The following is a 16,244-nucleotide window of genomic DNA, read 5'->3' as shown; positions in this document are numbered from 1 at the left end:
TGGTCTCTGCGGCCCCCGCCGGCTCACAGACAGAGTCTTTAAGCACTGACATGCACAAAGCACACTTGCATGCACTCACAAAGAGTGACAACTCAGAGGGCAGACACTAGTGTCTGCACTGAGTCTGCACGCATGCACACAGTTAGCAGCTTCAACCTCAATAGCTTTCTGATTTACTCATGAACACCTGTTGCTCTAGCCCCAACACACACACATACACTTGATGAATCAGCATGCATCTGTTTTGGGGGAAATTTGGGGGCAATAAGTAGGATGCAAAATACAAAATTGGAAGCTCAAACTTTGCAGACTCAAATCCTGCGTGGCGTCTCAGAAAAAAAAAGAAAAAGTAATCCTCTCAAAGAAACATTTGCAGCATGCAGTCCTTCAAATATATTCTTCAAAAAAGGAATTGTGTGTGTCTTCTTGGAAGAATGAAGGCTCCCAATGCTTTCACCTGCTCCAAGGACACAAAGACCTCAGAGTCTCGCTGTGGTCCCTGGCCAGGAGGACAATAAGAGGGGTGGAGGCTTCCAGTTGACTTGCAGATGAGCTCCGATACACGGGCACAGCCCAGAGAGTTATCCTTTACAACCGTTGGAGGAGTGCAGTGCAGGACATCCCCAGTATAGCCAGTGAGAGTGTAGGCCCGGGGATAGTGACGAGTTCCCCCGTGGAGGCCTGCAGAAGAGCAGCTCTGCTCAGTTGTTGCTGAGTCCACTCGTCACTCTCTTTCCCCGGTGCCCCGCTGAGCTTAACTCTGTGTCTGACAGCAGCAGACGTCACTCCACCACAAAGAGGATTGGGAGCATTAATACAGGATGGGGTGGAAGGGTGAAATGACTGAGGGTGTTGGACTGAGGGAGAGAAGGAGGGGCCACAATGACACATAAACACACCGTCTCCCTCTGAGGATTAAGAAGGTGTGTTTTTGTGATGAGTGCTCTCTTGGAGATAGAACGCTTAATTGAGACAAACAGGATCAAATCCCAGGACAAAAGCTTGGTTGGTATCAGGGTTATGTCCTCTGAGACAGAGAGAGCCGGGGACAAGCATAGGAAAGAGATACACAGGAAGAGACAAACACCAATGAAGAAAGAACATGTGTTTCTGTGTATCTAATCTATCCACATGTACAATAGTGTATGTGCATCTGTTTCTCCACACATCTGTGTGTGCTTGCGTCCCTTTTCCCTATGGCCGTTTTCAGCCCAAGGAGTGTTTTTCATGCAAAACGAAAGCTTGCAGTGAATTCAGAACCATGAAAACCCCCTAGTTTGACCCGTCACATGTTACTTAAAACAGAATGAAATGTTGTACATTTTGCCTGGATATTATTATATCATCGAGTAGTCCCCCTCTCAAGAATCACTTAAACATCTATTTTATATAGAAACATTTATTTTATATAGAGGCATAAAAGTACACAAAAACAACAAACAACGCCGTGTATATCTGATAAAAGATAAATATATCCATCACCATCACATACATGGATGTTCTCATGGCGGGGACACCTTTTTATTCTACCCATTTGATCCTCCTTATTTAATTCCCTGTAGGCCTATGTGCTGGTTGGTTTTATTGTTTTTGTTTTATTCTCATTTAATTCACATTTATTTGTTTAATCTTTCCCCTAATATCTTTCAGCTTTTATACAAAGAAATACAAATGGCATAGAATTAGGATTAGAGTCCATTATCTGTGCGTACGTGCGTGCCTGTGTGTGTACGTGTGTGTGTGTGTGTGTGTGTGTGTGTGTGTGTGTGTGTGTGCCAGTCTTGTGTATTAGACATGAGAGTGACTGTGTCCTAGGTAACATCAGCTGCAGGTGACTGACTGACTGCTTGTGACAGTTACTGAGGGATTGAACTAGAAAAGCCTCTTACCTATCACTCCATTTCTCTGTCACTCTGCTCTGTCCATTTATGTCTGTCTGTCTGTCTGTCTGTCTGTGTGTGTAACTGTAAAAGACATGATATAAGATTGTATATATATTTTTCAGCTAGGCCTATTTTGGACATAGGCCGAGCTGGTTTCTGCCTGATATGTTAGCAGAATAGGCATAGAAAGCACAATGGTTTCCTCCTGTTTAACCCTTATGGGTGATTGTGATTTATATATGTAGACAACAATTGTCTTATATGTGTGTCATTAGATTAGATTAGATTTAGATTAAATGTATTGTCACTGTACAGAGTATACAAATACTTTGACAATGAGTATTTGTATACTCATGGGCGTGTGGCTGAGATGACGAAATTCAGAAGTTAGCTGAAGACACATATTTAGGCATAGCTGCATTGGGAACTACAGTGTGTGTGTGTGTGTGTGTGTGTGTGTGTGTGCATGTTTTGTTTTTTGAGTAACCAATTATTCATCCATCCATCCATGATCTTCAACCGCTTATCCGTAGTTGGGTCACAGGGGAAATCCAACACAAGCGAGAAGTGGTCCTCGACGCGAACAGAGAAAAGTACCCCTGGCGTCCTTTGGCAGCAGAGAGCAAGAAGGCTTTTCCTCCTCTACTCGACCCCCCCACTTCCGCCGGCACGAGTTGTAAATGTAAACACGATCGACATGGATAGATCACATTGAAAGTTAAACAGGACAACATGACATCATCAGCACAGCTTTGAAATCTTGTCGGTGATTATCAGGCCTGGACTGGCCACTTGACGTTATGTCCAGTGGGCAGTGGGCCACCCAATGAATGGGCCGTCCCCCTTGCTTCAATATGTTTTTGGGACAAATTGTAGCCCTGAATTTTTTACTCAGTCCAGCCCTGGTGTTCAGACGAGAACTCTGCGAAATTACAGCGGAGAACAGAGTGTGTACAAGCTCTGATATTTGTAGGCCTATATAATTTATCGTCTCCTAATCCTATGCTTCCATTTGGTGACACATCACTTTTATGTCCGGCTTCCCTTTCCGAACACCCATTGTGTTCGCATGGTGGTCAGGGACTTCACCACTGCGCCACCCAAGTGCCCATTGGAACTCCTTATATGGGTATGGCGAGTCATAGTGAGTGTGATGATGTGGTCTGGCCATCCCATTAGCCAATTTTAATAGGCCTATAGGAATACTTTCAAAATATCAAAGCATTTTTAAATTACTTTAAATCACAAAGAAATCTATTTCAGAACTTTCAACTTGGATGAACCCTTTGAAGAACTCATTTGACTTGTCAAACACATGTATCCATATCACATCCTTCAAATTAGTGGTTCTCAAACCTTTATATTGATATCCAGATAGGATGGCTGTCCACTACTCAATTTACAATTTAGGTATTTAGCAGATGCTCTTAATTCAGAGCGACTTACAGTAAGCAAGAACAAAAAACATGGTAATACATCAAATACATAAAAATAGTCATCAAGAATCATACGTAAGCTAACCTATCAGTGGAATATATAATGAAACGTATGCGTATGTCTACATAAAACAGGTTACAAATGGTGACATGGACCATTGCGAGTTGCGTCAGCAGCTTTTGTAGCTTGGTAAAAAAAGGTGTGATTGGGGCAGCCAATGATCTACAGTAGGGAAATATAAAAATAAGTTTTTCACATTTCGCATGAATAAAAATGAATCTTGATTTCATTAATCGGGTTGATTCCCATTGCTGCGCGTTCCTCCAAAAATCCATTGCACAGGTTATTTAATTTAACTTTTATTGTAGTCTTGTTTTCCTTGTTGCTTTTATCCCTTTTTCATATTCAAAATAAATCATCAATCAATCGGTTGCTCCATCGATCAATCCAAAAGATGGGGTTCGTGCTGTTGAAGTGCATCATAAAATGCTGCTCTGATTTTTATCCCCCCTTTTTGTAGTCTTGTCGAGTACAGAGTCCTCATTTGCTCCATGCTGGTCTTATCAGCGTGAATCCTGGCATAGAGTTCAGGATGGACCACGGGTCCTAGGCTGTCCACTATAGCCATGACTGTAGACACGTTCTGAATCAACTCTGCTCTGTGCTGCATCACAAATAGTGCTGTAGGTAAGAGAAAAGGACAGTGATTGAGTTTAAAGGGATCGTCTTATTTTTTGTTTTGTTTTCTGAGCTCAATTGCACCCAAAAAACTGAACTTTTAACCTTCAGTGGATTTTCTGTGGTCTGTGGTTTTCTGGCTCAAACAAGTGCTCTGATTTTCCTGTGCACTGTGATCTCATTATATGACATAACAATTGAGGGATTATTGCCTGTTTTCATTGCAGCTCAAAAGGCTTCAGAACCCACCGAGAAAACCCCAGAACACAGAAAATCCGCTGAATGTTCAATGTTCAGGTTGTGTGGGTGTAATTGAGGTCATAAAACCTAAAAGAACAGTATGTCATTATAGCAACGACAAATAAAGCTCTGTCATATACGGTACATTCCCATATTAGTGTTAAAAATTGGTGCATATATACTACATATAATACCACTCGCTATACATCAAGAATTGATTAAAGCGAGAACAGAAAAGCTCACCTTTTTCTCCATCAGTTTTTTCTGAAGTCAAACTCTCGTCAGCATCCTGTTGTTACACAATAATGTTATTTAAATCATTATCATGCCTGAGTGCTATTGGCTACAGTAGTTAGTGGTCTTTAATCTGAAAGCCAACAATGAGATGCGTTTTGGCCCCTGCTAGATTTCATGTAGAAAAACACTAACGATTCAGTAAATCTCTCAATACAACATTTTAATTAGGCCTTGTTTAACACATAATTCATTTTCATGAATCACATGTGGTAATTCTAAGAAAGTCTAAAAGAACTATCTAGTATGTTTAGCTGAAACTGTCTCTCTTGATATGACATTATTAAGCAAAACCTTTGCTGCCATCTAGTGTATGTAGGGTAAAATTACATCACTCTGCCTCCATCTTGCCAGCAAGATGGAGATTGATTGATTGATTGAAATATTTATTAACAGTTTGTAGAATTTACAGTACATTTTAAGCACAAACTCAATACAAAGACTGTCAACTGTGAGTGGACGACCCAATTAAGCATTACACTTGTTTACAACAGGGTCCACATTGTTCAATTCATCAAAACATTTAAAGACATACAAACATTTAGAGACATACAAATAGACATTTCTATGTAGCTAAATTCATCATATGGGAAGCAAAAAAGGGAAAAGATACAATATACAGTGAGGGAAAATGGGGTGGGGGGGGATTCAGATTTTACAGAGGCCAGTTTCGAATTGCAGCCATCCGTAGGTGCCCTTTGAGAGCGGTTTTGAAGGAGTCAAGGGATTCACATGTCTTAATGACTGTTGGTAGGGCGTTCCACATTTTGGTGGCATAGGAGCGAAAAGAATTTAGTCCCTTGTTTGTGCCGAATCTGGGTTGTACATGGTTTGTTGTACTCCCTCTGGTGTTGTGGGTGTGGACTTCGTTTACACTAAGGAAGTATTTAGACAGGTACATGGGTATCTTGGTGGTGTATCGAATCTTGTGGACCAGACCCATTGCAAGATGCTGTACTCTGTCGTCGACCCTAAGCCATCCCAGCCTGTCAAAGTGGGCAGGGGTGAGGTGGGTTCGGGGGGTGAGGCCAAGTAGGAGCCTGACCAGTTTGTTTTGGGAGGTCTGGAGCCTTGTTTTAAGGGCCTTTGAGGTGCTGTGGTACCAAGAGGTGGATGCATAGTCAAAGAAACCTTGTACGAGGGCTCCTGTTAAGGTCTTCAAGGTGTTTTTGCTGACCAGTGAGGAGATCCTGTAAAGGAATCTTGTTCTTTGATTGACTTTTTTGATTACGTTGGTGGCCATCTTATCACCGGAAAGATTGGCCTCCAGGATGGAACCTAGGTAGGTAATTTGATCTTTTCGTGTGATAATATTGTCACCCACTCTAACCAAGAAGCCATCTGCCTTGCTGAGATTACTATTTGATTCGAAGAGGATGGATTCAGTTTTTCCCAGGTGTAAGGATAGTTTGTTATCAGCGAGCCAGGTGCAGATTCTACCGAGTTCAGAGCTGAGGGTCTTTTCAACCTGCAGTTTGTTCCTGTCCGAGACCAGCAGTGCTGAGTCATCTGCGAACAGGAACAAGTTGCAGTCACAAGCTGAAGTCATGTCGTTAACATATATTAGGAACAGTAAAGGCCCTAGTATGCTTCCTTGTGGGACGCCACAGCTCACTGGGAGGGGAGGGGACAGTGTTCCGTTCACCTCCACCATCTGTTCTCTCCCCTCCAGGTAGGATTGCATCCAGCTCACTGATGTGCTATCAAAACCAATAGCTTTAAGCTTGTTAACCAGTATGGAGTGGTTCACGGTGTCAAAAGCCTTTTGGAGGTCCAGCATGACCATGCCGCAGTATTTTCCAGCGTCCACCTCGTGTTTGATGTGGTCGCTCAAATAGAGGAGGCATGTGTCAGTGGAGTGGGATGTTCTGAAACCAGATTGGAACTCGTACAGCAATTTATTAGTGGCAAGATACTTTTCAACCTGTTCATAGACTATTTTTTCCATCACTTTCGAGATGGAGCTTAGAATAGAAATAGGGCGGTAGTTGCCGGGTTCTAATTTACTCCCTTTTTTGAACAAGGGGGTTACTTTGGCCAGTTTAAAATCTTGGGGGACCTGTCCCTGTTTGATGGAGAGGTTAACTATGTGGGTGATGACTGGAGCTATGGAAAAAGCTGAGTCTCTGAGAAATTTGGAGGGGATATTGTCATGGCCAGTGGCCTTGTGGGGTTGTAGGGCACTCAGTTTTTTAAGTACCTCCTCGGTTGATACCATTGCCATTTTGAAATCATCTTTACAAACACCAGAGAGAGAAATGTATGTGTAATTGCGAATACATGTCTAAAAGTTCCAATTTACACTAAAGTGACTAGATGTTTATCATATTTTATTGACATTTTTGTGATATGAGCTGATGCGAGTCCAGTTGATTCTGGTTGCTAATCTTCCTAATTTGTGTAATGCACAACAACAGCATGCAATGACAACGTGTATCTCTGTCTCAGGTCATAATTGATTTGCTGGCTCGTGTTGGTTTATGCTTTTTCAGATTTCATAGTTTCATGGTAGTTCATTTTGGTCCATTTGCCTGTATGGCGGACAAACTTTGAGCCTTTTACCTGCTTTGGGGGTCCTTTACTTTTTCCAAAACCACCATGATCCACTCCTACAACTCTTGACACTGCTGTTGAAAGAGGTGTAGGCCTATGTTTGTTTTATTTAAGACATATTTGTAGACACATTATTTATTATTGATGATATTGTATGGCTACATGCACGCACGCACACACACACGTACACATAATCTGACGGGGACAAATCACAAATGGGTCTGATTTGTCCTTGAGTTCAGGTCAGAACAGGCCTTAATTCAATTGTACTCTTTTGGATGTTGATACAATTCATATTTAGCTGCAAGTCCATTTCAGAACAACATCTTTCTACTGTGACGTCCTCAAATACACACACACACACACACACACACACACACACACACACACACACACACACACACACACACACACACACACACACACACACACACACACTCTCACACACTCAATGAATAATTTAAATTATTATAACATCAAAAGTATAGTGCAGTATGTGTGAAGAGACAGATATATACCTGGTGACCTGCTACTGAGAACTGCCAGAGACGGTATAACTGGTGGTAGACTGTAGGTATTTGCCTGTACACACTCCTGTCTGTTCACTTGGTCCTGGAGCAATGGTATTTTATAAACAGAGTGAATACACAGCAAGGTTATTTTTTTTTACAAAGGAAAGGAAAATCAGTGCATGTAGGCCTTCCTACCAGCTCTGTCAAGACTTCATAAGTAGACTTATTGATTCCCTTCGCATGCCTTGAAAAAACATGACTTGTCACGCCAATGCATTCTGAAAGGAAAACCACCATGAAATGCTGAAAGAATAGATATTTGGCCATTTTATCGTATAATTCAAAACAGAATTATAACTCTGTATCAGAATGAATGCTAAGTAAAGATTAATATATATATATATTTATTGTTTTTGCAGTAATTACATTTAACAAAATTATACCCTAAATGTAAGCTATATTCTGGCCTCTAAAGGTATATTTCTCACATATGAGAAAAAATAGAGTCTGCAACACTGGTATGAAAAACTCAGCTCCACTGGTTTATTTGATTCAACGTTTCGATCCCTTAGGATCTTCTTCAGGAAATGAAGTGAAATGAAAATTTTCTGAAGAAGATCCTAAGGGATCGAAACTTTGAATCAAATAAACCAGTGGAGCTGAGTTTTTCATACCAGTGTTGCAGACTCTATTTTTTCTCTTGTACTGCCTTTTGTCTAGCACCTGGGCTAGAGTGGAGGTGCATGCTCTATTTCCTTTGATATTCCTCACATATAACTGTATGTCCAAATTATATTTTTGATGTTTTCAGAATTTACATATCTATAAATGCGCCAAATCTCTGGTGTCTCAAATTCGACACACAGTACATTAATACACTACTGTGTATGAAATATAAAATTGTAAATCTGAGTATTGATGTAATTTCACCTCTAAAGAAGGGCCTCTTTGTGGACTCGGCATCCCAGCACCTCTTCATGAGGCCAACCAGCTCCTCCAAACCATCTGCCTCTTTCTGCTCAATTTGGTCAAGATCGGGTCTGTCTCCCTGTTTAACCCTGAAGACCAGAAGGCTGTAAACAGTCCCCGCTATACATAAAACACAGGAAACATATTGGTGCGAGTATGATTATCTTGAAGCTTCAAGAGATGCAGTCCGCTCAGAGAGTGGGCGGGATCTTTGGGATGGATCCAGGCTATATTGGTGCATGTACTGTATGTGGCTGTTTGTTTTACAGATTTGGAAAGTGCTGGAATTAACGAGGTTTAGATTGGTCCAAGACATTTTCAAATTGCTTTACACAGCAAAGAGGAAAAAATAAATGAGTGTAGTGTCGGTGAAAGGCTCATTAACAAAGCAAACCTGTGGGGAAGTGAAACTTCCTCTCATATATCCACATCCACATATATTACAATCACTTTATTTTATTAGCAGTTTATATCTGCTACTGTATTCAAATGGAATAAGAAATAATTGACCTGGGTAGGGCTCCTTTCCAGTAAGAATGGTCCAGAGAAGTATACCGTAGCTAATAAGAGGGGTAAAAGAAACAAAAGTTGAAACGGTTATAAATAATGAACACAATTTTAACTCTATTACGTGCTTTTGTTCAAAAGTTTACCTGTAAATATCATAAGAGCGAACACCATTGTATGACGGGTCAAAAGCTTCCGGTGGTGTGTAGGCTGCAGTACCCCCATGGTCACCTTTGTCGCTGGTCTTCAAAACACTGGTGGACACGCTAGACAAGCCAAAATCTGATATCTGTTGAAATAAAGAGGTTTCTGATTTATTTAAATAGAAATTTGAAGAGACCCAGTGAGGGCAAAGATGTGGCAATATGCAATTAATTTTCTTGAGATGGTAATCAAACTGTTGATTGCCATGGCATTAATTGGTAGAGCAAGCTCAGGCCCGCTCCCTGATTAATTTGAATGCAAAAGTAGATGGATGGATATTATTATTGCGACTGAAGGTCGCAGTTAACTATGGAATTGTGCATTTCCCATCAGTGTGTTGGTAGGGCACCATCAGTGTGTTGGTCGGGCACCATCAGTGTGTTGGTAGGGCACCATCAGTGGGTAGGGCACCATCAGTGTGTTGGTAGGGCACCATCAGTGTGTTGGTCGGGCACCATCAGTGTGTTGGTCGGGCACCATCAGTGTGTTGGTCGGGCACCATCAGTGTGTTGGTAGGGCACCATCAGTGTGTTGGTAGGGCACCATCAGTGTGTTGGTAGGGCACCATCAGTGTGTTGGTAGGGCACCATCAGTGTGTTGGTAGGGCACCATCAGTGTGTTGGTCGGGCACCATCAGTGTGTTGGTCGGGCACCATCAGTGTGTTGGTAGGGCACCATCAGTGTGTTGGTCGGGCACCATCAGTGTGTTGGTCGGGCACCATCAGTGTGTTGGTCGGGCACCATCAGTGTGTTGGTAGGGCACCATCAGTGTGTTGGTAGGGCACCATCAGTGTGTTGGTCGGGCACCATCAGTGTGTTGGTAGGGCACCATCAGTGTGTTGGTCGGGCACCATCAGTGTGTTGGTAGGGCACCATCAGTGTGTTGGTAGGGCACCATCAGTGTGTTGGTAGGGCACCATCAGTGTGTTGGTAGGGCACCATCAGTGTGTTGGTAGGGCACCATCAGTGTGTTGGTAGGGCACCATCAGTGTGTTGGTCGGGCACCATCAGTGTGTTGGTCGGGCACCATCAGTGTGTTGGTCGGGCACCATCAGTGTGTTGGTCGGGCACCATCAGTGTGTTGGTAGGGCACCATCAGTGTGTTGGTCGGGCACCATCAGTGTGTTGGTCGGGCACCATCAGTGTGTTGGTCGGGCACCATCAGTGTGTTGGTCGGGCACCATATGGTGCCCAGGTCTCATGACATCATGTGACATCATCAGGGATGGAGATGGTGGAGACCCTGATGTCATAGTAAATGCAACCTGCTGTCGCAGGTAAGCCCATATATGGAGATCCCTGATGTCATCAATATTGGCCAGAAACTCTACATCTGACCTCAGACCCTTAGATCTCCATATAAGGATATATGTCAGAACCTGTTCTGAGTTCTGACAAACTCTAGACAGGCCTGCCCCAAAGTTATTAGTGTACCCGGCAGCTGGCGAAAACTAGAGTTCTCAACAGCCCCGAAAATGAAGGCCTGGCCCTGCCTGGGTCCTCATCAAACCCTGTACACTCATGAGAATGTCCCCACTACCACCCTTAGATCTCCATATACTGTACTGTATGGAGCTCACCTGTTCTGACTTCTGACATTCCATATGTTGATCTGACCTCATCAAACACTGTACATGATCCTTATATGGCCAGAACAGAATGAATTCCATGTTGATCTAACCCCCCCCCCCCCCCCCCCCCCGAGTGCGCCAGCACTCGCCCAGCAGTCTGCCATCAGATGCGTTGGCATTGCGTGCCCTCAGGCGTCTTACTGGTAGGTATTTACCTTAGCATTTAAGTTGGCATCCAGTAGTACATTGGCTGGCTTCAGGTCCATATGCACAAGTGGTATTTTCTTACTGTGGAGGAAGTTCATAGCCAGGGCCACCTGGTTGGCCAGGCGGAAAGCCAGGGCCCAGGGTGGGGGCTTAGAGAGGGCCTTCTGGAGGGACTGCAGGGAGCCTCTCTCCATCAGCTCCATGACTATACCCTGCCTCTTGGTAAGGCCCAGGCCAGGGGGATACCCCTGGTACATCCCATAGACCCTGGGAAAATACTGAATGATGGCAGAGTCCATATGATGAGCCTCTCGCCACAGGGCGGGACACGAGGCGTCAGAGCTGCAGAATGGCAGACAGCCGGACCAGTTTAGGAAGAGAGAGACAGCATTTACGCAGTTACATGAAACTGACTTTGATAGGACTGAAGATAATGAAATCAGTCATTAGTGTGAAATAATATACCAGATAAAAATTCCCATTGCAATGATTTAGACTTTATCATCATTACCCAACATGAAGCAGCTTAATGGCCACTTCAAAGTGCCAGTCCTTGTGTTTGGCCTTTAAGACCTCCCCAAAGCCCCCTGAGCCAAGGCTTCGCCAGTTCTCCAGGCTTTCATCGCCGATGGTCTCTCTGCCACGCTGTGTCAGCTGTCACCACGGAACATACAGTACAGTACACTTTAACGCTACATTCCACTAATGGCATGTCTACTAAACATATATAATCTTTTTAATTTTGGCCGGGCGCTAGCACCTCCTATTTACAGGTTTAATGTTTGTTTTTAGTTCAATGTTTGTTTTAAAAACGCCATTGACAATGAAGGGAAAATGTACGTCATATTGTACCTCATTACGTCATATTGTCCCTCATTATGTCATATTGTCTCTTTATTGTTAATGGCATTTAATGTTTGTGTTGGCACCGTTTGTTTTACATCTGCCATTACATCACCTAATCAACATGAGTTTATATATTAGCACCCCTAAATTCACACAGGTGTGACAGATGGAAAGGTCAGTTTTTTAACAATTAAAGAAACAAAACAAAAAACAGAAAATAAAAATAACAAAGCAAAACCAAGTTGAAATGGTGTGTGTGTGTGGGGGGGGGGGCGGGGGGGGAATTAGTCTTCTCTTCTGGCAAGTAAAGTTGTGAAGGCAATAACTCGAAGCGCGGAGCTGGACGAATTAGGCATTGAAGGTATACTTCAATGCCTGGCAGTGAGGGGGTCAGGGTCAACAACTGGTTCACCCAACACCTCCCCGAGTGAGTTAAAGTAACACAGCAGACCAGAACGTTGTCAATTTAGGGCAGGACCAGAACATGTGCGTGTAGTTTGCTGGCGCCTGGCGATTGTTTTCATCTGTTACATTCATCGGACGGCCCGAATATAAAATTCGGGGCAGCTTTGCGTTGGTATAATATGGACTCTATATATTGCACTGCAATAATCTGTGCCTCGCAGACTGGCACATAGCCTATAGAGGAGGTATGAACCATGTCTACCGTACTCTAACACATGCTCCCACTGATCATCTGACATGTTGATACCGAGGTCCATGGTCCCATGCAGGCAGCTCTCAATGAGTCTAAATGAGTCGGAATAACTTAAAAAATAGCGTCATATATAATTGAAGTAAGCTTCCTTTCACCAGCCTCAAGAGACTACTTGTCTCAGACAAGTAGGAGTCCAACATAACAGAGTGCCTGATTTGAAAAAAGCGAAACATGTGCGAATGGGGAGGTTGAATGTTGATGAAAAAACATTATGAGTATAAAGGTCGTTAATGGACCTTAAACCCTTGTCTGACCAGATGCAGAAGACAGGATCCGTACATGACGGAAGGAAACATAATTTTAAATGAATATAAGTAACTAATTCTACTTCAACATGTACTTTTAAAATTACATTCTACACAAAACCTAAGTAGGCCTATGTCTATTTGTTGTACATTTGAAGGTACATTCCTCCCACATTATAACATTTAAACACATTGTCTTTATATTTATTTTCAACAAGCCCATGTAATTGCTCCATAAACGGCTTTTTCTGTTGCATATAGTACATTCATTCTCTTGAAATAGGATGAAATTGCAGAACTACACTGTTCTGTATTCTCGGCGGCTTCGAGATTTATCATGACCCACTTCCTGATAATAACAGTTTTTATATAGTTTTCTCTTTCTTTGTTATTATAAATTGCATCACCATTTTAAGGTACTTACCATATCGTGAATGTGTGAAATATTATATAGTCCTCAGATTGCTTTTACTTGGCAGTCGTGTGTCACTGTCCACTGCTTTGTGTCCCACCCTCTTATCTGCTCTCAGGGTTGTTTGTGGATAATACCTGGTAGGCTACTGGACTGGGGCTCTGGGGTAGGTGGGGTTTGTTGTACATGAGGAGGGCCAAGGGGTGGCATCCATCCAGTGCAGCAGCAATGTGCTTGTGTTGATGTATCTCATCTGTTTCAAATTGGTGTGAGTCTGACACTGTGACTGTGTCAATCAGGTCCATTGATTTAACAGTAGTCAGAGACACTGCAGGCAAAGTAGTCAATGGGATCATAGTCAATGGGAGAGCCAAGGGGTGGCACACTGACTTGTATAGGAATGCACCTCATACCTGATTGGCTGCCCTGTCTCTCTTGTCTTGTAGATTTACTGTCAGACCAAGGCAGCAGGAGGAGTTGAATCAACTCCTGTTGTTTTGAATGGATGGATGGATACTTTATTTATCCCCGAAGGGAAATCCGTGCTATAGGCCTACAAATGAAGGTGACTTGACACCAACATTTGAGGATTGATATACAGTGTATGGCAAACGGATCCTGTTGGAAGTGTTTTATGATGGACTCTCATGTTAACAAAATACATTAGCTCTGTGGTAGCCAGTTATCTTGCATTGTCTCTCTCTCTCTCTCTCTCTCTCTCTCTCTCTCTCTCTCGTGTCTGTGTCACTGGCATAAACACTAGACAAAAGCCACGATGAGACGTGTTTCATTTTAAATTATTAATGTTCCCCACTGCACTTACCACCGAAATCTGAAAATCTCTGCTGTCTGGAGCCCAGGTATACTGGAGCCAATAACTGAAACCCACACACATACACACACACACACACACACACACACACACACACACACACACACACACACACACACACACGCGCACACACACGCACGCATTCACGCATGCACACGCGCACACACACACTGTGACTGATATACTTGTGCTGCCTGCCCGGCATCAATAGGCGCGGTCTGCTCTCTCCTCCCTCCCACCCATCCCAGCCTCTCGGTTACGCTCCGCCACAGCGTGTATCTCTCTCTCTCTCTCTCTCTCTCTCTCTCTTACTATCAGCTGCTCTCATACTCCATCGCTCGCTCTCCCCTTATCTCGTCCTCTATTCTTTGTGCTTTTCTTTTCCTGACATTCTCATGCTATTTTTTTTCTCCTCTCCTCATCTATCTCTCCATCTCTCCGAGTTGCCTTCCTCTCCTTGCTTCGTATGGTGACGGATGAGGCAGGCGCCGGTGCTGCCAAGGCGAGCTCTCTGCACTGTACCGGCTCAGCTCGCCGTGAGCAGAGGAGAGGGCGTGCGCTTTGCTGTAATCTTGTCCCCGAGGGAGGAGGAAGGCTGTGGACTCGGAGGGAGGTGGGTCGGTGAGGAGGGGTGCTGCATGGACTGGTGGTGACTGAGGCAGGGGAGTTGGAGGGTAGTGGGGCATCACAGAACGGATATGTGGGCAGGCAGGCGCGAAAGCCACGTGGAGAAGAGCATCTTCCGTATGGAGGAGCATCTTGGAGGAGCCGGATCCACTTTGTGCTGAGAGAGAGGGAGGAGAGCAGGACAATCCAGGCCAAAACGAGGAGCAGATACGGGGGGGCCTGGTGGGTTGTGAGAGGGAGGTGTTGTTGGTCGACAGGGGGGTCTGCTGCTGCGGGGTCATTGTCGAAAGTGCAGAGCAGGAGAAGTAGGAGGAGGGAGGGTACGCTCTGTTAACAGATCAAAGGAGGAGAGTCCCCGCACCATCTTCAGAGAGACACACTGCATGGCTCTCCAGTGGCGAGGACTCGGAGGAGTGCCAGGGTGATAGAAAGACATACAGTCAGTGTTAAGGAGATGCAGCGTTCTGTCTGAGAAATCTCGCCAAAGGATCAAGTGACAACTCAGCAAGAATAAGGAGGACCAGGGAAGAGGATCATCACAGCGCGGGACCGTTGGAGGAGGGGTGTGGGGGGGGGGGGGCTCCAAGTCTCTTTCGGCATCTCAGGAAACCACAGGAGGACCCCATCATGGCCGTCCAACACATGCCCGAATCCGCTGTCTGTCTCCTTATGGTGAGTATATCACCAGGGTACGGTATGTTCCTCAATTGACTTACAGGGAAGGGGGGGGGGGCGCTACACTGCTCTCTCTCTCTGTCTGTCTGTCTGTCTGTCTTTCCTTAGAGAATATAACAGAAAGGCTTTGAGCTGTCATCTCATTAAAAAAGAGGATGCTGCATGCTTGTTCTTGCCCCTCCCCCTCTACTACAACTATCTCCCATTCTGAAAGTGGCTGATGTCTGGGGACAGTCAGCAACTAGCTGTAGTACTTTCCCTTCGCTACAGGGAATCCCTCTCCATGCTGCTGGTGCTGTGTCCGCTGTACAGATGCTTTGTCTATACCTGGTGGTGTGTCCGCTGTACAGTGTCAGTGTACAGTGTAGCTTTGTCTATACCTGGTGCTGTGTCCGCTCTGTATGTAGCTTTGTCTATACCTGCTACAAGGTCCTGCTGCAGTGAAGTGTGGGGAGAATCCATGCTATTAGTTAGGGGGAGCGGGGTGGGGTTTAGGATGAGGTCTGTGTCTGTGCATGTGTGCGCGTGCGTGTGTGTATGTGTATGTGTGTGTGTATGTGTTTGTGTGTGTGTGTGTTCACCGCGAGGCCATTCCGCTGTGCTAATAAAGGTCATTAGGAGGGTGGACAGAGAATGATGGAGCTCTCCCATTCCCAACAGTAGAAGACAGACACATAGGGGAAACTGATCTCTCAGACTCAATGCATATCGTTGCTGTCGGGTGGAATTGGAAACCACCTAACTCCATTTTTGAGGTTTTAGATTTTTAGTTTTTTCATAAATCAGTGCTATTGAAATTAAATTGGAGTTAGGTAGGTGGTTTCTGCCCGACAG

General features: G+C 44.2%; 1 protein-coding gene across 1 annotated transcript; it reads right to left on the bottom strand.

Moving 5' to 3' along the window:
- Positions 1 to 3,571: 3,571 nt before the first annotated feature.
- Positions 3,572 to 13,389, bottom strand: LOC310857424 (receptor-interacting serine/threonine-protein kinase 4-like). The gene is made up of 11 exons (XM_083763083.1): positions 13,289 to 13,389; positions 11,567 to 11,709; positions 11,064 to 11,397; positions 9,220 to 9,362; positions 9,077 to 9,126; positions 8,528 to 8,686; positions 7,793 to 7,875; positions 7,604 to 7,697; positions 7,095 to 7,159; positions 4,482 to 4,527; positions 3,572 to 4,001 (listed from the first exon to the last, which is right to left on the bottom strand). Exons 1-11 carry the CDS (start codon positions 13,289 to 13,291, stop codon positions 3,763 to 3,765), a joined length of 1,359 nt encoding a protein of 452 aa, XP_083619209.1. The 5' UTR covers positions 13,292 to 13,389; the 3' UTR covers positions 3,572 to 3,762.
- Between the last annotated feature and the right edge of the window lie 2,855 nt (positions 13,390 to 16,244).

The sequence above is a fragment of the Protomyctophum parallelum genome (genome assembly GCF_964188405.1).
Source record: "Protomyctophum parallelum genome assembly, chromosome: 4".
NCBI classification, from domain to species: Eukaryota; Metazoa; Chordata; class Actinopteri; order Myctophiformes; family Myctophidae; genus Protomyctophum; species Protomyctophum parallelum.
The sequence above is the reverse complement of the archived record's forward strand: the minus strand, read 5'-3'. Positions and strand labels throughout refer to the sequence as shown.